General features: G+C 43.0%; 4 protein-coding genes across 8 annotated transcripts; 2 read left to right on the top strand and 2 right to left on the bottom strand.

Annotated features, from left to right (window-relative positions):
- Positions 1-545: 545 nt before the first annotated feature.
- Positions 546-6,005, bottom strand: LOC108931185 (keratin, type II cytoskeletal 8). The gene is made up of 9 exons (XM_018746823.2): positions 5,700-6,005; positions 3,371-3,579; positions 3,022-3,082; positions 2,271-2,366; positions 1,920-2,084; positions 1,529-1,654; positions 1,081-1,301; positions 827-873; positions 546-649 (listed from the first exon to the last, which is right to left on the bottom strand). Exons 1-9 carry the CDS (start codon positions 6,003-6,005, stop codon positions 546-548), a joined length of 1,335 nt encoding a protein of 444 aa, XP_018602339.1.
- Positions 6,006-9,088: 3,083 nt separating this feature from the next.
- On the bottom strand, positions 9,089-11,278 carry tma7 (translation machinery associated 7 homolog). The gene is made up of 4 exons (XM_018746906.1): positions 11,210-11,278; positions 9,993-10,048; positions 9,617-9,704; positions 9,089-9,267 (listed from the first exon to the last, which is right to left on the bottom strand). The coding sequence occupies exons 1-4, from the start codon at positions 11,223-11,225 to the stop codon at positions 9,233-9,235; spliced, it is 195 nt and encodes a 64-aa protein (XP_018602422.1). The 5' UTR covers positions 11,226-11,278; the 3' UTR covers positions 9,089-9,232.
- On the top strand, positions 11,120-13,469 carry ccdc51 (coiled-coil domain containing 51). 4 transcript variants are annotated; one of them, XM_018746886.2, is made up of 4 exons: positions 11,120-11,408; positions 11,877-12,253; positions 12,355-12,519; positions 12,644-13,423. In XM_018746886.2, the coding sequence occupies exons 2-4, from the start codon at positions 11,930-11,932 to the stop codon at positions 13,421-13,423; spliced, it is 1,269 nt and encodes a 422-aa protein (XP_018602402.2). In that variant the 5' UTR covers positions 11,120-11,408; positions 11,877-11,929. The 4 variants fall into 4 exon arrangements, with proteins under 4 accessions (XP_018602402.2, XP_018602415.2, XP_018602408.2 ...); XM_018746899.2 differs by having other exon boundaries at positions 11,344-11,394; XM_018746892.2 differs by having other exon boundaries at positions 11,348-11,394; positions 11,863-12,253.
- A 1,502-nt stretch (positions 13,470-14,971) lies between these two features.
- mcm2 (minichromosome maintenance complex component 2) lies at positions 14,972-24,431 on the top strand. 2 transcript variants are annotated; one of them, XM_018746852.1, is made up of 17 exons: positions 14,972-14,989; positions 15,623-15,700; positions 16,260-16,444; positions 16,873-17,033; positions 17,336-17,605; positions 17,820-18,039; positions 18,564-18,771; positions 19,074-19,208; positions 19,686-19,877; positions 20,004-20,097; positions 20,901-21,151; positions 21,377-21,503; positions 21,594-21,706; positions 21,865-22,107; positions 22,846-23,028; positions 23,265-23,420; positions 23,969-24,431. In XM_018746852.1, exons 2-17 carry the CDS (start codon positions 15,695-15,697, stop codon positions 24,077-24,079), a joined length of 2,655 nt encoding a protein of 884 aa, XP_018602368.1. In that variant the 5' UTR covers positions 14,972-14,989; positions 15,623-15,694; the 3' UTR covers positions 24,080-24,431. The 2 variants fall into 2 exon arrangements, with proteins under 2 accessions (XP_018602368.1, XP_029103666.1); XM_029247833.1 differs by lacking the exon at positions 14,972-14,989 and having other exon boundaries at positions 15,323-15,700.
- The last annotated feature ends 1,028 nt before the right edge of the window (positions 24,432-25,459 follow it).

Raw genomic sequence — 25,459 nt, 5'->3', positions numbered from 1 at the left:
AGTTTAAACTCCACACAGGGTAACCTTAACCTTATCTTGAAGTATTTTCTTAGACTCAAGGCTTATCTGGCCATCATATTCTTATCATTTTTGCTAGATGTTTTAATTCTAAAAGAAACTCAAGTACTGGAAAATGAGGTATGGGTGACAGTTTCGTCATTTGATGTTTTTTAAAAATTAAAGTTTGTGTAAAAAGAGAAAGCTCGGTGTAACCTGTACAGTTATTGTTATGATCATTTATGTTTTCACATTACCGTTTTTGAATGATAAACCTTGCTGTGTATAGTAGAGGAGTTGGGTAGGCAGTAGCAGTATAACTTTGTGAAATGTTCCTAAGCAGCAATGCAAGAAAAGCACATGCGTACAACTAGATCTAGGATAGCTAACATACCTGATTTTTTTAAATTAAGAACTACAAGTCAACTCTAGTATGACTATGTGAGTGACCTAAATTGGATTTTGTAGTATTAGTATACTAGTGCATGAGGTTAACAGAATATATTGTATTAACTGTGAATTATAACATGTTTCCATTGCGTAGTTTGCTAATTAGAGCTGAGTCTCCTGCTGTCCCAGGTCTCCATCTTAATCAGAAGCTTTGGGTTAGAGGAGCTGTTTTTCTGCTGGTACTCATTTGCCAGTTTGGAGCCTACAGTAGCAGATGGAAATTGGTTAACTGCTGAAAGAGAAGAGTGTTCATAGAATCGACAGGAAGAAAGATTTGTTCTGCTTCAAAGCACTTTTAAAATCAAATTGTTTCTATGGTACTCTCAAAACTTTCTAGTTGATTTTCCAAATAGTTGCTTTTTACTTCTCTAATACTTACTGTGGTTGGGCACAGCCTGAATATTGACAATGGGCTCTTTTTTAATTCTGAAGAGAAAAGGTTAAGAGGTTATACAGTCTTTGTCTACAGTACTGAGAAGAAAACATGTTCTTTGTGACACTATTATTGAAAGTTGCTTGCTGTGATTATTACTTTTTTCCTCTGTTTAATAGTGATTTCATGAGTAGAGTACTGCAGGAAAAAGTGGTGGACCATCAGTTCTGTGGACCCTGTCTCTAGCCCAGTGTGCTTACCTGTCCTCCTCTCCCTCCAGCAGCTTCCTGTAGGTGGCAATCTCGATGTCCAGGGCTAGTTTGACGTTCATTAGCTCCTGGTACTCCCTCAGCTGCCTGGCCATGTCTTGCTTGGCATTTTGCAGTGCTTTCTCCAGGTCCCGGACACGAGCCATGGCATCTTTGATAGCCAGCTCTCCACGACCTTCTGCCTCAATGATCTGGTTCTCAAAGTTCATACGCTTGAAAGAGAGACAATTTAGATGCTTACTGCTGTGTGTGGAGAACTGAGGCCACGCGAAAAGAGTTTGAGTGCTGGGGTCACGCATAGTTTAAAATATAAAATGACCGTGGTTTAGACTGTATAGTTTGAGTATAAATTGAGGTTCAAGGTTTTCATGGTTTTCTGTAAGGATGCATAAGTATATTGGGCATTATTATGACAGACGGTGCAGCTTTAAAGCCTCACCTGTCCCTTGACAGCCTCAATCTCAGTCTGCAGACGGCTGATCATACGGTTGACCTCGGCAAGCTCGCTCTTTGTTGTGCGTAACTCATCACTATATTGATTGGCCTGGATAGACATCTGGTCAAACTGATCACGGTAAGAAAGAAAACAGACCAATGAAAGCCTGGTTTAAGGTACAGCAGTGCAGTATTTTCCCTTTACTGACATGCTTTGTGGCCCAATTTGTACCTTTTGATGTAGCTTTGAGGCCCTCAAGTCATCGTGCTGACTGCTTATCGGCCAAGATATAGCTTATCATTCAAGCATTTTCTTCCTCTGGAGAAGTCAAATCTTTCAGCTGTTTCCCCAGACACTCCCATGCAGGACTAAACAATGAACCATGATCCTTTACCTTATTCTTGTACCAGGATTCTGCTTCCTCACGGCTCTTGGCAGCAATTTCTTCGTACTGAGCCTTCACCTCCGCCACGATCTGATCCATGTTAAGGTCTCGGGAATTGTCCATTTGCACAATAACAGAAGTGTCCTTGACGCCTGACTGGAGCTCACGGATCTCCTGGTGAATGAAAAAATATCAACATGTTAATGTACCTCCTGCTCAGTCTCTTTTATAGTGGATAAAAAGGGTTTGGTTTTCCCATTGTTGCTGTAAGCAGAGTAATTACAGCTGACAGAAAACAATATAACCTTGAATATTGTTCGAAGGATTTTTTTTTTTTTTTTTTTTATAAACAGGTGGTACCTCTTCATACATTGCCCTCAAGAAATTTATTTCGTCGGTTAGGTTGGCAACCATGTCCGCCAGATCGGCTTTTACCAGGTAAGCAGAGTCAACATCCTGGAACAGAGGGCACAAATAACACTACATTATTTAGCGGAAATGTTTGCCCGAAGATACTTATAATGCTAAGCTTATTATTATTAAGCTAATTACATGTATTTACCAGTTTGTACAGCCGGGTATCTTTTTCTTTATCGATTCATAGTAAATATTTTTGTCAAAAGTGCAATAACGAGGTGAGATTCACACCCACATCCTTCAACTACAAGGCAACAAGCCCTAACTACTACACTAGCTGGTGCCTCACCAAATGTAGTTTGTGCAAGAATTGCTTTTTAAAAGACACGTGAAATGAGGAAACGGGACTCTTCAATAGTTTTTCTGATATATTTGTCGGTATGATGACCACTTTATTTCTCTCTCTTCTGTTCCAGTGAAATCCTATAGGCTGAAGGGAATTGTTGCTCAGGTGGGGCAGCTTTACTGAGAAGCCCTATTGTATGCTCTTCATTTGATGTCTAGCGTATTGTGAAATTACCTCCCAAATCCCATGGATCTTTGGTGGATCACTGTGGTTGAACCAGTACACAATGAAATGTGGTAATGCTATCAGGGTTACAAAACAATATATAAAACGGGCAAAGAGCAGAACAATTCGGTCTCTCCTGTGTAGATTACAATGCTGGTCTCAAGAGGAGAAAGTGCTGCTTACCTTTTTCAGCACCACAAAGTCATTTTCTAGGCCATTTCTCTTATTAATTTCATCTTCATACCTGGATCAAAGTGGGGAAAATAAAAAGTAGAGGGATTTATCTGCAGCAGAACAAAAGATGTGTGTAAACGTTATAAATGAAAACATTAACATTATACAGTGTTTTTAAAGAGTACAATTTGCGATTTAACATTGTAATAATTTATATTGCTTGATGGTGTTACTGAAGAGTGCCAGGCTGAGTACGTGTGCTCATCTCAGGACTTGGACGCATAGCAGCTTTGCTGCCCTTACACTGATGTTTGCCTGTCTCTTATTTATAATTTCATTTCAGAAGTTGGACCCGTACTTTTGTTTGAAGTCCTCCACCAGCCCCTGCATGTTCTTCAGCTCTCTGTCCAGCTTGGTCTTGTCATTGTTGACCACGTCCAGCTGGCGTCGTATGTTAGCGATGTACACTTCAAAGAGGGGCTCGATGTTGGAGCGGCCCGTGCTCTGTCCCCTGACTAGCTCCAATTTGGTCTCCAGCATTTTGTTTTGTTGCTCCAAAAAGCGGACCTGATCGAGAGATACGGGCACATCCCAAGATAGTTATAATCCTGCAAAACAAATGCTTAAATAAGAGGGACGTTTTAAGTCTGTTTTGGCTGAATGGAAAATTCTGTTAGTGGTTTAAAAAGATAATACATCAAATGAAGTGTATACGAGTAATTTTGGACAGAGGCCGCATGGTGGCACAGCAGGTAGCTGTGGCGTTTCACAGCTTCCGGGCTGCGGATATGAATGCTGGGACTGAAACGCTTGTGAAACGCCATTGTGACACTTTCATCATTGTTAACATTGCATTTCACTTGCAATTAGAACAATTATACCTCTCAAATTGTAAAGAAAGGCTTGATCTGCAATGAAGCGCTAACTGAAAGCTGACAATAGAGTATGGCTAAAAAGAGATTTAGTGCCGTGTGGCAGAGCTCTGGTACCAGTAGGCGCTGGTCGACTTTGGAATAATGGCAGCAGGTACTCAATGCTCTCAGTAAGTATTTCAGGCCTGGAGCAACGCTATTGTGTTACACCTGTTTCACATGAGAAGACACAATACCCTACCTTTGTTGCCCTTTGTCCAGGTTTCAGGTGGCCACCTAAATTAAATTTGACCTGCTGTTGTTATGTTTGACCTCATTATAAAATGTTTTATGTTACATTATACATACACCACGTTCATACCTTGATGTACAACCATTCGCGTTACGAGAATTCTACTTTATGAGGGCTTTCATTTTGGCTATTTTGGCTGCAAGGTATTTCTTCGGATTTACAAGTACCAAATTTGGATTTTGCGTGCCTCACCAACACAGAAAAATTAGAGCCACCATGCGCTCTTTTTCACACTTATTGCTTGGCTTGTTCAGCGTTCAACCTCCATTGTATGTCTTTTTCTCATTTTACCCGTAATCACTATTGACATTTCCGCTAAGTGTGAATTCATTTGCATTGTTTCCGCTGAAGGTGGATGTGGTGGCACAGCAGGTTCAACCAGTGGATGCTGTGTGGTGGGTCTGGGGTTCAAGCCCTGCTTGTGGTGCCCTGCAACAAACTGGCATCCTCTCCTGGGTGCATCCCCCTCGTCCCTGCGCCATTGGGCAAGGCTGATCCTAACCCAACTTGGGACAAACAGTTCTTGGCAATGGTTGGATGTTTCTAGTGATGTCTTTACTCTTTGTTTTTTTTTCTGCATTAAATAATGTTTATGCTTTATTTAAATTAATGAGTATATGCATAGTTAGCATTTAAGTTTCCAGGGTGTAATAGGTACAAAAGAGCTGCAGGAGTGCAGGGATACAACCATACGGTATTAAAGTAATTAATAAAGAGAAACTGCTTTCTTATGTTGTGCTGATCACTAATGTTAACTGCTGAAGTAACTGTGACCATTTTAATGGGGTTTGTATTTTAGCATAAAGGCTTTTCAGTTTTGGGACAGCTGGTAATGTAGTGGTTAGAGCTGCTGTCTTTAGACCCAAAGGTTGCAGGTTTGAATCTCATTTCCAGCAGTATTTCCTGTGAGCAAGGTACTTACCCTGAATTGCTCCAGTAAAATTACCCATCTGTATAAATGTGTAAATAACTGTAAGTAGCTTAACATTGTAAGTCACTTTGGACAAATGTGTCACTTAACTGTATAATGTACATCTGGGGAACTTATACACACTTGTGTATGAATTGGACAGAAGTGTTTAAGCCACCCACAGGTCTGAGAGCTATGAACTCATGCGGCCTCATTCCTTGCTCACACCTGTTAACAGAATACTTTGTGGAAAAAACAGTTTTCTAGCAAGTGCACCCACTTTTCACTGGCATTGTATACATTTTTGTATATAGTATGTATTCTCCTTGTTCCGACCTGCTGGATTGAGATGAGGAAAGTGTTGCAGATGTTTGTTAATTTTAGCACTGTCCGTTTAGTATTGACATTAAAAACTGAAGGGGAAGCACTTACAGAAAAGATCAGTTTAGTGTCTCCAGTAAAGTCCGGACAGGGAAGGTATTGCCATATTTGTTCATTCTCGTTTTCTAGAGAAGCGTCACTTCACTGCCCAGTACCCTGAAGCTAGTCATGGGAGCCATTGTGATCACCTACGTTGTGCCTCGATGCAACAGGTTACAGTACTTGGACTTACCTTATTGATGAAAGAGGCAAAGCGATTGTTGAGGATCTTGATCTGCTCTTTCTCTTGGGTGCGGACGGCATGGATGTCGGGGTCGATCTCCAGGTTGAGAGGGGCCAGCAAGCTCCTGTTGACAGACAGTGCCGTGATGGAGCTGCTGGAGGAGCCGCCAGTGCCCGCATAGACAGAGGTGCTGCTGAAGCCCGGGCTGCCACTGGTGGAGATGCTGGAGAAGGGGCTGCCATAGCTGTACCCGCCAGGCTTTCCTAGGATCCTCGCTGAGGAGCTGGTGCTAATACGCTTGGTCCTTAAACTCATGATAGCAGACGCACAGCGAGGCTGATGGAGGGAGTGGCAGTGGTTGCAGATGCTCTTCGGCTGGATGGCAAGGCTTATGCCAGTGAAGCATCTCCCTGCAAACGGGTGTACTTTTATACCAGCTTCAGGGTGGAGCCTGAGCTTCGTTTTCCTTGTTGAAGAACCGGTTGGACGATACATTTATCCCTCTCACCCCTTGTCTTTTGTTACCTCCTTTCCTTTGGCGGCCTTATGTTGCAGTGCTGTTATCAAGTCCCCATTGGAATCTTGTTGATGTGTATTAAGTAGTTTATATTTGGAATGTCATCCTGCAATGGACTGGTGCCCCGTCCAGGGTGTAACCCCCCCCCCCCCCCCCCCCTTTCAGCCTTGCGTTCAATGCTTCCAGGATAGGCTCCGGATCACCGCGACCCGATCAGGGCAAGCAGTTATTAGAAATGGACGAATGGATCTGGAATATCAAAGCAAGAATTTCTGTAATTAAATTATTGAATTATTATAATTCCATAGTTAAGACCTAGCCAATGTTTTGTGTGAGGTACACTGTTTAGCAGGATGGGATATTTCTCTTCTGTGGTATTTCCTAAGAGAAAATGAAGAGAGTAGCCTGTTTCATTCAGACAATAAACCAGTGTTGCATTGTTAGCAGGGAGAAGGATTATCACCGCTACATGTCCAGAGGCTAAATGACTGTTTTACAGAAGAATGCACCGACAGGATTATGGGAGAACAGTACCTATTAAATAAATTCCTATTAGTTTCGTACCCGGGAATGAAAGCCAATGAAATATTAGCAAATACTACGACATTTATGTACCATTTCCACAGAAGAATCATGTCCTAGAAATAAAGGGCTCTTTACTGTTTGCTTGTGCAGATGCTTGAAGTATGTGGTGCAGGTGGAGGATGCAGAGCAGCCTAAAATTGGATGAGCCTCACACACACTGGCTGAAGCTACTTCTCCCATGCGGGATCACGGCGAGCCAGGGCCTAACCCGGCAACACAGAGCGCAAGGCTGGAGGGGACACGCCCAGGACGGGACGCCAGTCCGTCACAAGGCAGCCCAAGCTGGACTCAAACCCCAGACCCACCAGAGAGCGGGACCCGGACAAACCCACTGCACCACCGCGCCCCCTCTCCAAGCATGCTGTGATTGCAAGATCCCATATTTTCACTAAGGTCTAGTTATGAGATTTCTGCAAATGAAATAAATCAATTTAAAAGCATTTGTAAAATTGCTGTTAGCTTTGCAGTAAGTTTTATGAGTTTTATAGCTGCTTGATGTGTAATGACAATGTTGCAGGTTCAGTCTTCACTGGAAAATTCAGGAATATACGGTACTTCAAGAAAAATGCGGATGTATGAATGCATTAGAGGATTTCTGGCTGAAAGCCTTTAGACTGATTTTGATTTATCTGATTGGTTATAAGTAATAAACAAAGAAAACTTGATCTTGAAGACAGTCCAGTATTTGAGTCCAAAAAAATCTGTCAAAATTTAAAGTTAATGTGAGTAAATTATGTTGCAACAAACAATAAAAACAGAATAAAACCAAAGCATTTTCAAAATTCTCAATTCTTTTTTAGACAAATTAGAAAATAGGACAGGTGATTTGCAATTGTGTAATTATGAGTTTTAGCAAAAGCAGTTTCCATGGGAAAAAAAACACGGATTAATATTGGATTATATGTATTTCTCAGCTAAAAATTCACAGTAATGACTAATAACATCTTGAGCTTTGACATGTAAATATTTAATATGGCAGGACAAAGCAAGACAGAAGACAGGAAGGGATGAAGAATTGAAAATTTTTGAAATGGGACTGATCAAGGCTTAAAACTAGAAATCCTGAAGTTAGGCATCTAATTCTCATTTTATAAATTAGTGTTAGTATTAATTCTCATTAGTGTTACAGTAATTTAGCTATTTAAATTTTACTCTGAATTTTGATGTCTTGTATTGAAGATGAGGTTAAATGGGAGGTTTTCCCTAAGCATAGTATTTTGATTGTACGGTAAAATTACTTGCATCATCCTCCCCTCCCAGCCCCACTCCCCATGGCCTCACGGTAGTGCACCCCTGTGGGTCATTTTAATGATAGCTGTGTAAATATTGTGAATTTTTCCTGTTTATAGTAAGTGTTATCTAATCTTGCACTATCAGATGTCATGTTGAACGAGCGCTTGTGTGTCCTAAAGAGAATGATGCGGTAGCTGATGAGGGAACATCTTTCCAATGTACTACAGCAGTGCTGGCCTGCAGGGGACGTGTTTGATTCTTAGTGTCCCTACGAACCACTTTTGGGCTGTACTTGCACTGCAGGAGCGTGAAATAACCCAGTGCTATTAAGGTAAAGAGATGTAACACCCCCCAGCTTTCCTGCCTGATAGATGCAGACCACAAAGCCTCTGTGGTCTTATTTTTCCTCAACCATTTGAAAAAGTACCATAAGCTGTTTTTTCTTTCCCTTTTCAATTTTAATATCAATATTGCCAGCCTGGTAAAATGGAACTTGATTTTTCTTCCAGCAGGCCAAATACAAAAACTGCAGAACTGTTCTATTCTTTGGGCACCTGGGCTATTTGGATATAGGTTTCATTGAGTTACTCTGGTTTCCTTCCACAGTCTGAAGACACGCAGTTCGAGGGAAATGGTAACTAAGTTGTCCCTAGTGTATTTATGGCTACCATTCAATGGACTGAGGTTCCATCCAGAGCGTACTCCACCCCCCACAGCCTTGTGCAACTGAACCAGGGCCCAGACCACTGTGACCCTGGCCAGGACAAGCCGTAAGTGAATGATTTATTCTGTTTTATATAATACTCTTATCACTTCCTTAGTTATGTTCTGTGGATGACTTTGTCACACTGATTTGAGTACACTTTACATTTGCTTATAAATATAAGTTCTCCTACAATGACAACATGATTTACATACTAAAACTACATTTTGTCCTCCATGTCTACTTAAAAAAAAAAAAAAGTACCCTACAATAACCATTTTTCACTTATGAAAACAAGACAAATTCAAGACAAGTCCATACCAATATTTAGAAACTGACAAGACTCATTTTATATACAAAAAAGAAAAAAAAAACACTTTATTTTCATTTTTAAAGAATAACAGCTAGGTAATTCAAATATGTCTTCCAAAATGGACCCAGAAAAATAAACACATCTCAGGCATATTGAGACGGGGGTCACGAGACGCTTCTTGAAATAAGATTTCACTTCTTTCCAGACTTCTTGATTCCACCACTTGCTGTGGAACACAAAAAAGAAAAACAAGCTCAAAGTGTAAGAAAGTTATTTGAACAGAAAAAAAGTGACAATCTCTGTTTAGCAAGACTGGGGGACAAGTTGTGGATACCCCACATAGTACATTTAATATTTTAACAGTCCTGTAGAAAAAAATTAATGTAGAATGTTTTATAGTTTTGCACTGTTTCCATATCAGTTGTGTACAAAATGGAGTACTCTTGCCAGTGAAGCGCTCCATTACTTTAATGGAGTGAAACACTCTAGAATGGCCACCTGAGTTACAATGTACTGTCTTGGTACTGCGACACTACCACCTAGTGTCAGCTCAAGAGCTGTGATAATGCTCTTACCCAGCGGTCCTTTCCCTGCAGCTTTGGCTTTCATGGCCTCCAGCTGTTTCTGCTCCTCCTTCTGTTTCTGTTTAAATGCCATGTCCTCCTACAAGAGATACACAGGAGTGATGCTGGCCGTGCTGTTGGGGGCAGTAAATGGTCCTTGGCCAAATAAACTTTGATGTACTTCAGATGAATCACCTCTCGCACAACATTTACGAGGCCCTGCTCTCAATATGGAACCAAGTTTTTGCTCAAGTGCATCCACCCAAGACAGATACATAGTCCTTCACAAAATAAATCAAATTCACAGTATTAATTACAGTCCCAGAAATCTGATTTACACACTTGTCCAGTTTGTATGAAGATAATAGGCCACCAAGGTTCCTTTTACCTCATCCATTTCCTTTGTCTGTTTCTTGGGTTGTTTCAGAGGCTTCTTTTTGCCACCTACAAGACATAAGTGGACGAGTTCATAAATACAATAGCGATATCAATAACCAGCTTGAATGGTCAGTTATAAACACTAAGCACTGCAGTACTGTGACACTTCCTTTGCAGCTAAGCTATTGACATATTTAATCCTCTTTGTTGACTCATCAGTTTCCTTGACTATTTCGGCATGATAAACCTACCCTAATCCACTAAAGCCACACATAATTATGATTCTTGAAATTAAATTCAACATTTATTCTACAAATGTATTCAATTAATAAACACCTTCAAGGTAGCCCGAATGCAACTTTTCTTATAAAACATTAAATTCTTCATATATTTTAAGCCCACATACATTAAACCAGGTAAAATCAAAAAGGAATACCACCAACATAAGCAATACACATAAATAGTATAATGAAAAGTAAATTAAACAAATACAACAGATTGATACTAAAATTTTGAAAGGTGAATGAATAAACCAAAGTTGCACATCTCATATAATCATATCTCAATACAATAGATTCAGTTTCCAGTGGTAAGCAGTATGTACTCATTTGATAAATAGTCCAAAAGTAATGACACCAGTGTCTTTACAACAAGCCAAGGAGCCCGACACTTACTGCTAGTAAATCTCTGCCCACACACTACTGTCCGGAAATGTATTACTGTATACTGTACGTGCACAGCTCTCGTGCGTCTGCGCGTGAGCTGCTCCTCGTCGACTTCACTCACTGCAGCCATCGCATCGGCATCGCAATGATTGGGGCGCTTTCTGCTCCAGTGCCGCGCAGCGTATGAGGCGAAATCGGAAATGCGCCTCCCCACGCACATTTCATTTCAAGCTTCACGTTCACCCCGCTTTCCTTAAACGCATTACGACACTTCCTCGTAAAGATGCATTTTTGACACGAGAACCGTTGCAGTGCAGGTGGCACGCACAGCCTCGCTGCAACGCGCTGCACAGTCCACACACACAGCCGTCGTAGGACGGGGGAGCGACCACCACAAGCGCGGCTCGCAGTGTCTCATGATGATGCCACCATCATGCCATGCCAAATTAGTTAACGAACGTCTGCGAAGGGCTTACAATACATTAAACCTGAGCAAATAATAACAATTAAGAGTCGCGCTGTAAATAAGAAATAATCATTACGGGCTGTTTAATTTTCTTACCGTCTCTGCCAGACATTTTTGCAGTACTGCGAGCACAGAGATCCCGATCACTGCTCTGCAAGGACCCCAGGAAGCGGTGGTCACCCGGAAATAGGTATCCTTCGCCCGCCTGCATTTATTTCTGCTCGTCTGAACGGTTAGCGTGTGACCAAACAGATGCCTGTCTCGATTTGCTTGGACACAAGGTAGCTATAACCGGGTATGTCTTTCAGTTGTGTCTTTTCACAAGTGTATTGCACATTGTTTCGTTCTTGCAGAAGAATACGGCTTTGTTGTAAATCACGTACATATGTATTTTAATGAGATTGTTATAATGTTACTGTTTAATTGTTATAAAAATGAGCAATAAAGCTCTTCTCTTTACTTTTGTGTGTCTGTCGCTCTGAAATGTGTTTTCAGAAAACCTAAGTCATATTGAATTGTTTTTATTATAGATAGTGTTAGATAGCAAAAGCTGGGCACACAGGTCATTGATTAGTAGATGTCAATAAAACAACCAATATGCAGCACATTGAAATGATCTTAAGGTGTGGACAGCTTTGATAAATTGCACCACTGATCATTTTGCAACAAAAATGTCCTTTTAGATGTCTAACAGTGTCTTGTGTGTCTTAATGTTAATGGTGGAGAAAAATGTCTACTCTAATCTGCAGCTGAATTTAAACAGGGGCCAGCTGAAGTGTCCCGTGGCTCTGCGGTGCATCGACGTACTGCTCTTCAATGAGGTACAGAGGAGGATATGTGCTCTCCTGGGGCTACGGGAAATGCTGCTACTTCTTTCCTCGCTTCAGAAGCCTCCAGACCAGTGTCTTTCCTGGCAGACTGTACTGTACGCACCATGAAAGTTCAAAGAAAGAACCACTGAAAGAAGGGACGCTACAACAACGTACAGCGGATGGCCTGAGGAGTCTAGCTGAGGTGGGCAGGCAGTGGGGACACAATTCAGTGACGACTGCCTTGGCCACCCTTAACTACTGGTGGGAAAAGTATGAGGAATTTGTGGGCCTCACTGAAGTCAGAGAGGCACAGACAAAGGTCACAGAGGTAAGTGAAGGTCCAAGCAGCACACTGAGTGTAGTGACACTGTCTTTGCTCTGTTGGTATTCTGCTTTTCTTCGCTTGGACAAAACTGATGTTTTTATTAGGCGGAGAAGGCATTTATGGTGGCAAGAGGGATGGTTCGTGAGGCACATGGGAGTTTGGAAACTCTGCAAGGGAGGCTGAAGGAGGTGAGAGACAGACTGGACCGTGTTTCCCGTGAGGAGGCACACTACTTGGAGCTGGCAACTCTGGAACATAAGCTGCTGCAGGTAAGTTGTGTTGGTAGAAAACACTGTGCAAGTAATGGTTTTTGACTGTGATTTTTACATATATGTGAGCTTGTTGAACTACAGTCAACTTTTGGTAGAACTACTTTCTTTTCTCTATCTGTAGGAGGAACGGCGTCTGCGAACAACCTACGAAAATGCAGAGGAGGCAGAGAGGGAGAAGTTTGCTCTGTTTTCAGCCGCAGTGCGTGAAAGCCATGAGAAGGAGCGAGCTCGGGCAGAACGAACCAAGAACTGGTCTGTCATTGGTTCTGTCCTGGGGGCTTTGATAGGGGTCATGGGCTCCACGTATGTTAACAGGGTACGCCTCCAAGAGCTGAAGAACTTGCTGCTGGAGGCACAGAAAGGACCAGTGAGTCTACAGGAAGCCATCAAAGTGCAGGACAGTCTGTATAAGACTCAGCAGGAGGAGCTCAGGGGCCTTATCAACACCCTGAGAGGATCTCTTTTGGAAAGGACAGAGGATAAAGGAGCCAAGACCTTACCTGTCCCAGTGCCTTCTACCATCTCCCAAAGCCCCCTTCCAAGTGATGCCCACTCAGTGCTCAAGGACATCCTACTGTCAACCCAGAAAGCCCAGACTCTAATGGAAGGCCTCAAGCCACCACTAGTTCAGCTGGAACAGACAGTTGGCAAGATGCAGTCTGAACTCCAGGCAGTGAAAAGGGCATTTGATAGTCGCCCTATTCTAGAGAAGCCAGTTATAAGTCCAGAGGATGCGCATGTGCATGTCTTTGATGCTGAGGGTGTCATGCAAGGACTGGCCCAAACCGAAAAGAGGCTTAAATCCCAGATTAATAAGACTAGTGTGTACAACACAGTTTTGACTTACACTGCATTTGCCATAACTCTACCTCTATTGTATTTACTTTTTAAAAGTAATTGAATAATGGCAAAGTGTGACTGGAGTGGTCCAATGAAAGATAAAACAACGGTAATAAAATTAATGATCTTCTGCATATCTGTAATGCCCTGGGTGGTATAATAGTGCTATTTTAAAATAATATCAAAATAAATGATACACAACTTTACATTATTATTGTAGTAATTGCAATGTCAAGATAGTTTTTTTTTTTTTTTAAAGCTGATAAGCGAATGTAGGGAAAAAAGTGGTATAAACTGCAAAGGTCAAATGAAGTGTACAATTTAACCTTTAATTACTGTGACTCTGCCTGGAATTTCTGCCACCAGAGTCATCATAGGAATTGTTCTGTGACATCCGAACGTAGTATTTTTCTGGACCTTTCAGCTAATTGCAGTACAAGTGCCACCTCAATATCAGTTGAGTGCATGCAGGATGCAGTTCGTCGGCAGAGAGAGGGGTGGTTTTTTGAATCCTCTATGGGATCTCCACGTGGTGCAGTGAGACTTGCATATTTAAAGCTGTGTGCTTACATTCATTTATTTAGCAGATGCTTTTCTCCAAAGCGACTTCAAATAGATACTATATAGTGTTATCAGCCCACATACCTTATTCACCAAGGTGACTTGCACTGCTAGATACACTACTTTACAATGGGTCGCTCATCCATACATCAGGGAAACACACCCTTTCTGCTTGGTATCAGAGATTCCACATTCTCTCTCGTTGAGGCATCGATCCACCAGGCTATGGAAATGTGATGTGAAGCAGAATTAGATAAACCTGCAGTAAGAATTTTTTTTTTTAATTAAACTTTATTTGGTAAAGTTATCAATAATACACAACCAAAACAATACATTAAAATCCACAATCCAACAAACCCAACACCATTTTCCTACAGTTGGTCAACAAAGTTACTAAGCAACCATTACATAAAACACATTGTCAAGACAAAGTCTTTCCCATAACAATCCCTTTCTGGCTTCAAAAAATATAACTGACCCCTGTCTTCCCCACACCAACATACTCTAAAGGACTGTCCCCCAGTAGCAGCTCAACCGAAGTCATCATCATAATAAATGCTTCCTTCAAAACACAAAAAATACAACTGTAAAAGTGATTGCTTCTTGCATCTTTAATCTGGTAAGAATTGAGCTGTAATTGAGTTCCCCAGTACTCAGTGTCACACAGATGGGGGGGGGATCAACCTAAATATATTTAAAAGAAAAACTTATTCCAAATAGATATTTTATTATACAGGACAGAACAAAAGCAGGAAAAAGGGAAGTATAATCATGAATACTATATTTATTTTTAATATTTAATAATGCATCTTTAAAAATTAAATGTGTAAATTGCTAGTGTGCCAAAACATTTGTCAGTTCAGAATTTGTTCCATGTATTCTAGAGCTTTAATTACCTGTCTGAAACAGTGAGGACACACAAGCAGCTTTCCCTCTCACGAGAATAAATAGCTGCATTTATTTACTTAGTAATAGTAGTTTTACTATTTCCTTTTTGCTTTCCGGACTGAAACATGGAGCATTTACTAGCATCACGAAGAATTCACCAGGTTCATCTTACATAAAGGTAAATCAGAGTAAATGAGCACTGTAGCATTAGTAACGGGTCGTTATTGCAGTTCTTACAAGGAGCAGAGGACATGATGAGGACATGATGGGTCCAACAGAGAGGGGACACCGTGTAAAGTACAATAAACCTTGGGCCAACTTCAAGCATTATGCAATAGCCACCTGCCCTCGTAATAACTACACAATGTTTTAAATGTTATACTTTATTTCAATATTTGCGTGCTGTGGCTCTTAACTGTGTAATTCGGAATATGCCCGCCGCTCCGCCAGAATCGCGCATGACCATTAAACCCCAGTTCGAGCGCAGCGGACGAACTCCGGTTGCCAGGCACGGTCAGGAAATCCCCCAATTCCCCTAATGTGTGTTGTTGGGACACCTTTCGTTTGTGTTGTGAAAAAAAATGCAATGGTCGAAGTATGCCAGAAGTGGATGAGTGAAGCAACCAGTAATGCAGTTTTAGGGCCATTTAATATAGAGTTTTTTCGATAAATTTTCCCAAAAATACACAGCCGCCATCTTTGTCTCAGAACTCCCCTGATCTGGCAACTTCCTTCCTCATCACAAACCTGCAATACGTCATCGCGCTGCTACATATTCATGAATTTTCGCGGGCTTTTGAATCACGTGAAGATTTCGCGCGAAACGGCGCAGCAGGACTGAAGACATTTGCGAAGAGGGAGCTGCGGAACAAAAGCTCGCATAATGGCTGTGAGTAGATATAATATGTGTTAAGTACATATTTTATTATCCAGAATAAGCAGTGCTATGCTGTGTAAAAGTTATTTTATCGATCATTCTGCTTAACTGTTTTTTTTTTTAAATGAGGTTGTTACTTTTTTATTGCTACTTGCGCTTTGTTACATCATCATGTGTCCTGTATAGTGACCCGCGTGGCCACGAAGAGCGCAGATCGCAGCGCTAACATCACATTACCTTCTGTTCTGTTGTCTTCCCTTGAGCGAACAAGGAGGGTCCTTTGGTTCACTTCTCAAAGTTCTACTTCATTCGATTATATCATATGATATATCCGGCTACGCGCGTGGTGAAACAAAATGTATCTTTTATTTATCTGACGTACGATGCTAGATACAACTACAAGTCTTATAATTTACACATTTATATAGCTGGGTATTTTATTTTACCAACTCAGAGTAATTCCTTTGATGTGACAGCAGGAACAGGATTCGAACCCAGAGCCTTCTGTATATTTTACCAGCGCAGCACCTCTTTAAAAATCATGTAATAATTTAATTTGAAATCTACCCAGGATTCATCCGAGTCATACCATGTGGCGACCAGCCCCAGCCGGGGCTCCAGGAGGGGGGACCTGACCTCGAGTCCAGGACGAGACCTGCCCCCCTTTGAGGATGAGTCCGAGCTGCTCGGCGAAGGAACGTTGCCCGAGGATGAAGAAGATGATGGGGAAGAGCTCATCGGTGATGGGATGGAGAGGTCAGTGACAGATTTTTGCAAGGGATCTTTGCCTGTGCAAAGTGATCTGTGTCAGATATTTTACTATTTCTATTTATTACTTGTATCTACCACCCCGCTAGATAGTTAATAATGTTTTTTTAATCTACTTTCAAATGTATTTTCTTCAACTGTATTTTAAATGAGGAGGGGGGGTGGGGTGCAGTGGTTAGCACTGCTGTGTCTGGACTCGGATGTGTAAGTTCAAATGCCGCTCTAATATTCATAAGCAAGGTACCTACACTGAATTTCTCCAATAATTACCCAGCTCTATAAAATGGTAAATCGTTGCAATTCGTGTTAGAGAAAAGCATCGGCTAAGTGAATAAACGTCAATGGTTGAAGCTGACCTTTCAAAGACAGTACTGAAAGATGGCTGTGCCTTGAGCTTCGTGTCTCTCCCTGCACAGGGACTATCGACCCATCCCTCAGCTCGACGTCTATGAGGCGGAGGGCTTGGATGACGATGAAGACCTGTCGGAATTGTCCCCGGGCGCCCGGGCCGCAGCCGAGGCAGCCATGCGCGCCCGGGACAGGATGCAGGGCCGCATGAGGAGGGGGCTGCTGTACGGTGAGGGACTTTGTCAGATTGGCTTGGAGAAAACAACCTGTCCTGGTTGTTTATAAGTGGGTCTCAACAGCTGTCACTTATCTAAGAGTCTCTGTGTCACTGGTTCTTTAAAAGTTGTCATCATTTTGTGTGTGTGGCCACTTTAAAAAAGCATAACAATTTTATGACTGCATCTCTTTCTGGAGTCGCAGTTTGAAGCCGAAATGTTTAAAGTCACCAAGAATAAATATCAAAGTTCACAGTAAGTGCTTTTTTTGAGAGTGAGCGGTATCCCTAACATTGTTTTCCCTTTTTGCCCGCAGACAGCGAGGATGAGGACGAAGACCGGCCAGCGAGGAAGAGGCGCCTGGCCGAACGCGCCGCGGAGGGAGCCGGAGTCGAGGGCGAAGACGAAGAGATGATCGAAAGTATAGAGAACCTGGAGGACATGAAGGGCCACTCGGTGCGCGAGTGGGTGTCTATGGCTGCACCTCGGCTGGAGATCTACCACCGCTTTAAAAACTTCCTGCGCACCCATGTGGATGAGCATGGGCACAATGTCTTTAAGGAGAAGATCTGCGATATGTGCAAAGGTGACAAAGGAAGCCACCCATATTGTGGTTAACCTTGTATGATTATTCTTCTGCTTCTCATATCTTTACCCGCATTTTAAGTAGATATTTGCTTTAGATCAATTTAGTTTGGTAAAATTGAGGTGATTCTTGGCGTCGAAGTGCAGTTGCATTAAAACTTGCCTTGAGACCGGCGGAGTGACAACCTATGAACGTTTCCTCCTGGGATGCTCAGAAAACAAGGAGAGCCTGGTGGTGAACTACGAGGACCTGGCCGCCCGTGAGCACGTTCTGGCTTATTTCCTGCCGGAGGCGCCCACCGAGATGCTGAAGATCTTTGACGAAGCCGCCAAGGAGGTCGTGTTGGCCATGTATCCCAAGTACGATCGCATCACCCATGAAATCCACGTCCGCATCTGCAACCTGCCTCTGGTGGAGGAGCTGCGCTCTCTCAGGTAGAGACGGAAGGGACCACTGAGCATCTGACGTTAGTGGTATTTATGTGGTGTTGACAACTCCCATCCTCAGATGGCTTGTTGGGTTACAGGGCTTCCCTCCCTTCCCTATTGAATATTTTACTGACCTCCAGCTCTGCCTGTATCGTTATTCTCAAAGATTATCGCAAATATATATTCATGGATTACTTTCCAAATACAGGAACTGGTGTTGCCTGTTGGTATTTCTGTTAGAGCTCTGATGATGGCGACGATTTTTGGAGAAAGGAGTCCTGTGTATCAGGGAAACTGCGGCGCTTATGTGGAAGACAGATGTGTTTGACGACGTAACGCTCCTTTCTGCGTTGCAATTGGTCACGTAGGTCGTGGTTTGGATCTGGAGCTTGTCAGGGTCTTATACTTGGATGCTCCTGCTGATGAGTGGTCTACAGTTGGCTTTTGTGTTAAAGTGCACCACGGTTTGCGGCTGGCCGGCTGTGCTGACGTGTAAAGCCGCGTTCAAACGCTTCCTTTCGCACCCGCAGGCAGCTGCACCTGAACCAGCTGATCCGCACCAGCGGAGTGGTCACCAGCTGCACCGGCGTCCTGCCCCAGCTGGGAATGGTCAAATACAACTGCAACAAATGTAACTTCATCCTCGGGCCCTTTTTCCAGTCACAGAATCAGGAGGTCAGGCCCGGCTCCTGTCCGGAGTGTCAGTCACTGGGCCCCTTCGAGATAAACATGGAGGAGGTGAGTTGAGCATTAAGGAGCTCTTCAAATTATCCTCCCGTTTGATATATCAAATTCTGATTAAATTCCCCTTAATGGTTGCTGTTCATGGTTTCTTCACCCGTTTTTCATCATTTCATGCTTTAGCGTACAAGCTGCATTAAGGCAGACCGTAATCTGACACTGTTACACCAGTATGGTTTTTATGGAACAAAGATGGGCGATGCAGGCACCGAGCCTTTGGGCTTCTGGGAGCCTCGTTCTTGGTTTGGGTGGAGAGCACAGATGAGTGCCAATACAGTCTCCTTCCCTACCGCTCTTAGACGGTGTACCAGAACTACCAGCGCATCACAATCCAGGAGAGCCCCGGGAAGGTGGCAGCTGGCCGGCTCCCGCGCTCCAAGGATGCCATCCTCCTGGCCGACCTCGTGGACAGCTGCAAACCCGGGGATGAAATTGTGAGTTGACCCATCGCTCCATCCAGTGTACCCCACTGAGAAACCGAGTGCCTATTCAGCTTCCTTACAGTTAAATTCTATAATTTAATAAATAAGCTATGCTTGACAGCTCGTTGGAAGAGTTTGATCATTACGTTTACTGCTAAGTTGCTTTGGAGAAATGCATCCGCTAAATGAATGAAAGTAAGTGCTCCAGGATTATTTAGTTTTTCAGGCAGTAGGTAGCATGGGGTTAGAGCTGCTGCCTTTGGATCTGAAGGTTGCTGGTTCAAATCCCCCTTTCAGCTGGAGTGCCCTTGAGTACATTACTTATCCTAAATTACACAGCTGTCTGAATGGGCAGATAATTTTAAATAGCCAAATGTTTTAGTGGCTTTGGAGAAAGGTGTCAGCTAAACAAATAAATGTAAGTGTTGCAGTTGATGGCTTTCCCCAGTAAACACTGCAAGCTCAAGGTGGCATCTGTGTCTCGATCAGGAGTTAACCGGAATCTACACCAACAACTACGACGGCTCTCTGAATGTGGCCAGTGGCTTCCCGGTGTTTGCCACAGTGATCATGGCCAATCACGTTGCACGGAAGGACGAAGGTGTGGCTGTGGCCGAGCTCACGGACGAAGATGTGAAAGCCATCGTCGCACTCTCTAAAGATGAGCGTATCGGAGAGCGGGTAAGACCTGATCTTGTGGGCTTTCTTCAAACGCCTTACTTCCTCCGGAGGCAGAGGTCCCTTCTTCTAAGATTCACTCATTGGCTCATCAGCCCTGCCACTCGTGATGTTCTTCTGTCTACCCAGATATTTGCCAGCATTGGCCCCTCTATCTATGGCCACGAAGATATCAAAAGGGCTCTTGCTCTCGCTCTCTTTGGTGGGGAACCCAAGAACCCAGGTGAGTCGACTGAGGTGGTTTATTTGTCCCTCTGTAGACATGGTTCGTTTAACCAAAACACTTCCTGGTTACATGTATGCAGTTATACTTGCTTTTCTCCCATGTGACTTACATTTAAGCTACTTACACTCACGCCATCTGAACCGCTCGTCCCATATGGGGTCACGGGGAGCCAGAGCCTAACCTGGCAAAGCAGGGTGAAGGGCTGGAGGGGGAGGGGGCACACCCAGGATGGGATGCCAGTCCGTCACAAGGCACCCCAAGCAGGACTCAAACCCCAGAGCCACCGGAGAGCAGGACCCAGTCCAACCCACTGCGCCACCGTGCCCCCCCCTCACTATGTACACTGATATACCTATTTATACAGCTGGGTAATTTGTACTAGAGGTATTTTTTCCAAGGTAAGTATGTTGCTCAAGGGCACTACAGCAGTGAGTGGGAGTCAAACCTGTGACCTTTGGATCCAAAGGCGGCAGTTCAAACCACTATGTTACCCTGCAGTGCTTCCGTTAGTTTATATTCACATCAGTGTGGAGCGTTTAGTGAGCAGAATTTAACAGTCTCTACTAGTGAGGTTACCTTTCGTAAGACTGACTCAGAGCAAAAGCTCTTGCAGCAGTAGTTTTAGCTTTTTTTTTTATTATTTTTTTAAATCCAAGCAACAGGCATTTTCCATTGTGGTGGTTCTAGAAGCATTAAAGCAGTAATTGCTGACCTTTTCTTGGTGGTACACAGAAAAAGCTCGGTGCTCCCTGGTCATTGAGTGCAGTGACCTCGCAGTAACTCTCCCCTCTCCGTGTCAGGTGGAAAGCACAAGGTGCGAGGTGACATCAACGTGCTATTGTGCGGGGATCCAGGCACAGCCAAGTCCCAGTTCCTCAAGTATGTGGAGAAGGTGGCCAGTCGGGCCATTTTCACCACTGGGCAGGGAGCGTCAGCTGTTGGACTCACGGCCTACGTCCAGCGCCACCCGGTCAGTCGCGAGTGGACTCTGGAGGCCGGTGCTCTGGTGTTGGCTGACAGAGGCATCTGTTTGATTGATGAGTTTGACAAGGTGAGGAAGAGGAAAAGGATGATTTGTTTTGGAAGACTGGTAACAGTGATCCCTTTGGGGGGGGTCTTTTAAAATTGTGACTTTCTGTGGATTTATAGCAAACAAACATTTTGTGATGTGCAATTACTGATGACTGATTTAGTGGATGCTGCATGTATACATTTATTGGGTTATCCAGATGGTCAGTCTTTGACAAGGAAGTTAACCTTCTGAAAACACCTGCAGATGAATGACCAGGACAGAACAAGTATCCATGAGGCCATGGAACAGCAGAGCATCTCTATCTCCAAGGCTGGCATTGTCACCTCCCTACAAGCCCGATGCACAGTCATTGCTGCTGCCAACCCTATTGGTTTGTAGCTTTGCTTTGTAGCAGCAATTTGTTTTGCCAAATCCGTAACTTCGTCGGCTGACCGCTCGATTCCATTTCTTCATGTTGCAGGAGGCCGATACGATCCCTCCCTTACCTTCTCCGAAAACGTGGACTTATCGGAACCCATTGTGTCCCGTTTTGATGTCCTCTGTGTGGTCAGAGACACCGTGGACGCTGTTCAGGTGAGCAAATTTTTTCTTTTTTTTTTTTTTTTTATTTTTATAATTTTCTTTTTTTTTTGCGCCACTGCAGTGATCCCTTTCCCTGTATTTATCTCTAAACCCCGATTCGCAAAGGTTTCCCTACCATGTTTCAGTACTGATTATTGCTTTCCCCCAAGGATGAGATGCTGGCTCGCTTTGTGGTGGGCAGCCACATAAAGCACCACCCTAGCAATAAAGAGGGTGGTGCGGCGGAACTGGAGGAGGTGGTGCTGCCCAACACGTCAGATGTGCCGCCCATCCCTCAAGAGCTGCTCAAGAAGTACATCATATACGCCAAGGAACGCGTGCGGCCCAAGCTCAACCAGATGGACCAGGACAAGGTGGCCCGCATCTACAGTGACCTGCGCAAGGAGTCCATGGTGAGATTGGAGGGAAGCTGGGAAGGAGCCACAAAGTATAGTAAATACTTGAATGCATCCAGGTCAGATTTCACCAGTTAATTTCGAATCTGACCGGTAGCTGTAAAAATTCTTAGAATATTTGTGTTATTTGTGTTTTTATGTTTAGGACTTAACATGTTCATGGCTTGTTTGTAAAGTCTGCTATTTATCTTGTGATTTAGATTCTATGTTTGACATTTAAATATTGTTGTGATTGCAGAATTTAGACAATTTTACATTTTTATATATATATATATATATATATATATATATATATATATATATATATATATATATAAGGGGGGGTGCGGTGGCGCAGTGGGTTGGGCCACAGTCCTGCTGTCCGGTGGGTCTGGGGTTCGAGTCCCGCTTGGGGTACCTTGCGACGGACTGGCGTCCCGTCCTGGGTGTGTCCCCTCCCCCTCCGGCCTTACGCCCTGTGTTGCCCGGTAGGCTCTGGTTCCCCGTGACCCCGTATGGGACAAGCGGTTCTGAAAATGTGTGTGTGTGTGTATATATATAAATATATATAAATATATAGATGTGGCTATACTTGTCTCTGTCTAGTGGCAGCATTAGAAGAATCCTACCTCTGCCTAATTTTACAGTCTGAGTTGTTTGCTAAATACTGGGAATAGAAAAATCTAAAATGAGTCAGGGGGACTGCATCAATTTATTCTTCTGAATTTCACACGTTTCGTCTGACTTCCGTCTCAGGCCACTGGCAGCATTCCCATCACGGTTCGTCACATCGAGTCGATGATCCGTATGGCGGAGGCTCACGCCCGGATGCACCTGCGGGATTATGTACTGGAGGATGACGTCAACATGGCCATACGAGTCATGCTGGAGAGTTTCATCGACACACAGAAGTTCAGTGTCATGAGGAGCATGAGGAAGGTGGGTATTTATCCCGGGCAGCCCTGTCGGAAGTTGATCGTGTTGAATTCCATAGATCAAAAAAATCGGGATTAAGATTACAGGCCGGAGATGCTGCTTAAGTGAATTTAGTGGAAAATCTTTGAAATTTTTTTCAGACCATCTGCAGGAATTTGTTTTTGAGGCCTTTTTAAACAATCCTCCCTACTTTTTTTTTTTTTTTTTTTTTTTTAAATTCTTGCTCCATTTCTCGACAGACGTTTGCACGTTACCTGGCCTTCCGACGGGACAATAATGAGCTGCTACTGTTCATCCTGAAGCAGCTGGTGGCAGAGCAGGTGACTTACCAGCGCAACCGCTACGGTGCCCAGCAAGACACCATCGAGGTCCCTGAGAAGGACCTGGTCGACAAGGTATGCTGACACCTGAGCAGGAAGCTCCAGATATGTGTTGTATAGCCTCAGGCCTTCATTAACACTCATAGTCAGAATATCGCTGCGAAGGGCCTCTTTTTCCTTTTTTTAAGTTCTTTAAATCACTCATGCAAGTCTTCGCCGTAGTTATAGAGCACTTGCCTTAAAGCCCAGAAGCTAGTTGGATAACTTTCCCTATATATTATAGGGGAAATTTATTTTTAATTTTAATTTATTTTTGAGCTTGCTGCATTTGCTTTCTTGTGGATGACTGTTTACACTCCCATTTTACATACCATTGTGTGTGTTTTGAGACTCATGCTTTCAAAACAGCAGCGCTGCGAAACGGCTTTCCTGACGTTTCCCGGAATTTCTGATCGGTTCAGGTTTACAGCGGTGGAATCCGACAGTGAAAGGAGGGATTGAATTCAGGCAGAATTGGATGTGTTGTCTCGCATTAAGATGTGCTGTTGAAAAGTCCTGCTATTTTCCACACAATTATGCAAATTTGTGGGATTAACGCAACCCCTTTCTTCCTGTTCTCTTAGGCCAGGCAGATCAACATTCATAACTTATCAGCGTTCTACGACAGTGAGCTGTTCCGCTCCAACAAGTTCTCTCATGATGCAAAGAAGAGGCTCATCATGCAGCAGTTTTGAATTTTCATGCCAGTGGAGGAATGTACAAGAGTCGTTGTGGGTGTGTGTATATATATTTGTGTATCTGGGTCAGCTTGTGCTCGGCAGCAATGAGACGGAATAAAATGCGGTGACTTTTCACTGACCCCATACTGTACATGTTGGACTCTACTACTATATATCTGATATTTTTGATCACCCGTTACAAATGAACATAGTGACCTCAGTGTCATGTAGTGAAATTCCTCACTTCTGCTCATTTGTACTTAGTATGTATGTATGTATTGATACAAGCTGATGCACTCATCAAGCATTTACAAGCATTTATCCATGTGATAAATACTTTCCTGAAGTTGCAGTGTTTTGTATTATGGCTGCGTTATTAAAGTTGTTTTGAAAAATAGCCGAAGTTTTCAGATGGAACTATTAATCTCATCCTTGGTTCATGGCCTTTGGGAATGTATAACCCTTTTGAGGGTTAGAACAATACTTGCATTATATTTTTATACCAGATGACACATGCCTTATTGATGTTTTAGTTATAAAGGCAGCTTGGGCTGTAATTGATAGAAAATACCATGGAAATTAAGGAGCTGGCCTTCTAATGGGAAGGTTGCTGGTTCAAACCACATACCCTGCTATGTCTGTAGTGCCCTAGAGCACCCACTTGCACTTAATTGCTCCAGTAAAAATGCTCACTTTTTTTTTTAAATAGGTCAGGCACCATAAGCCCCTGTGAACAGGGGTGTCATCTATTTAACAAAATAAAAATGAGTAATTCATGGGTTCCTCTTTAACCCATTAATGGATTTCAGCATCTTGTAAGAAAATGCACTTGAACGGTCTGAAATTCACTACATGCAAAAGAAAACGTTCTTAATGTCCATTAATGTAAACATCTGCTTAAGTAAAAAGGCCATGATGTCTGAATTGTAATTTTTACAGGAAACGAATCTGGAAACTAATGCACTCATGATTCATAAGTTTGTGAAGAAACGTTTGCACGTTCTTAGCAAAAGTCACAGCATGCCTGCAATTCGACAACCACTTTGATTTTTAGTTGACTAAATATTTTGTTGACTAAATGTAACGGTGATTTTTACATGTTTGTATTTAGCGATGCTTTTATTCAAATGGACTTAAATCCTTAAGCAAAAATGCATTTCATAGCAGGGAATTGGGTTTCAACACATGATTACTGGAGTAAGACTTCATTGTTTTACTATAGTAAAACTGTTTGATACTTCAATTTTCATAGTGCACATATTCCAGTATACAAAATAGCAAAATATGTAGATAAAAGTACCAGGCTGGGAAACTGGTGTGAAAGATGAGTTTGAGGCTCTTCCGAAATGCTGGAAAGGATTCAGCAGTTCCGAAGGACAGAGGGATATCCTTCCA

Source organism: Scleropages formosus, chromosome 22 (genome assembly GCF_900964775.1).
Source record: "Scleropages formosus chromosome 22, fSclFor1.1, whole genome shotgun sequence".
In the NCBI taxonomy this organism is placed as follows: Eukaryota; Metazoa; Chordata; class Actinopteri; order Osteoglossiformes; family Osteoglossidae; genus Scleropages; species Scleropages formosus.
The sequence above is the reverse complement of the archived record's forward strand: the minus strand, read 5'-3'. Positions and strand labels throughout refer to the sequence as shown.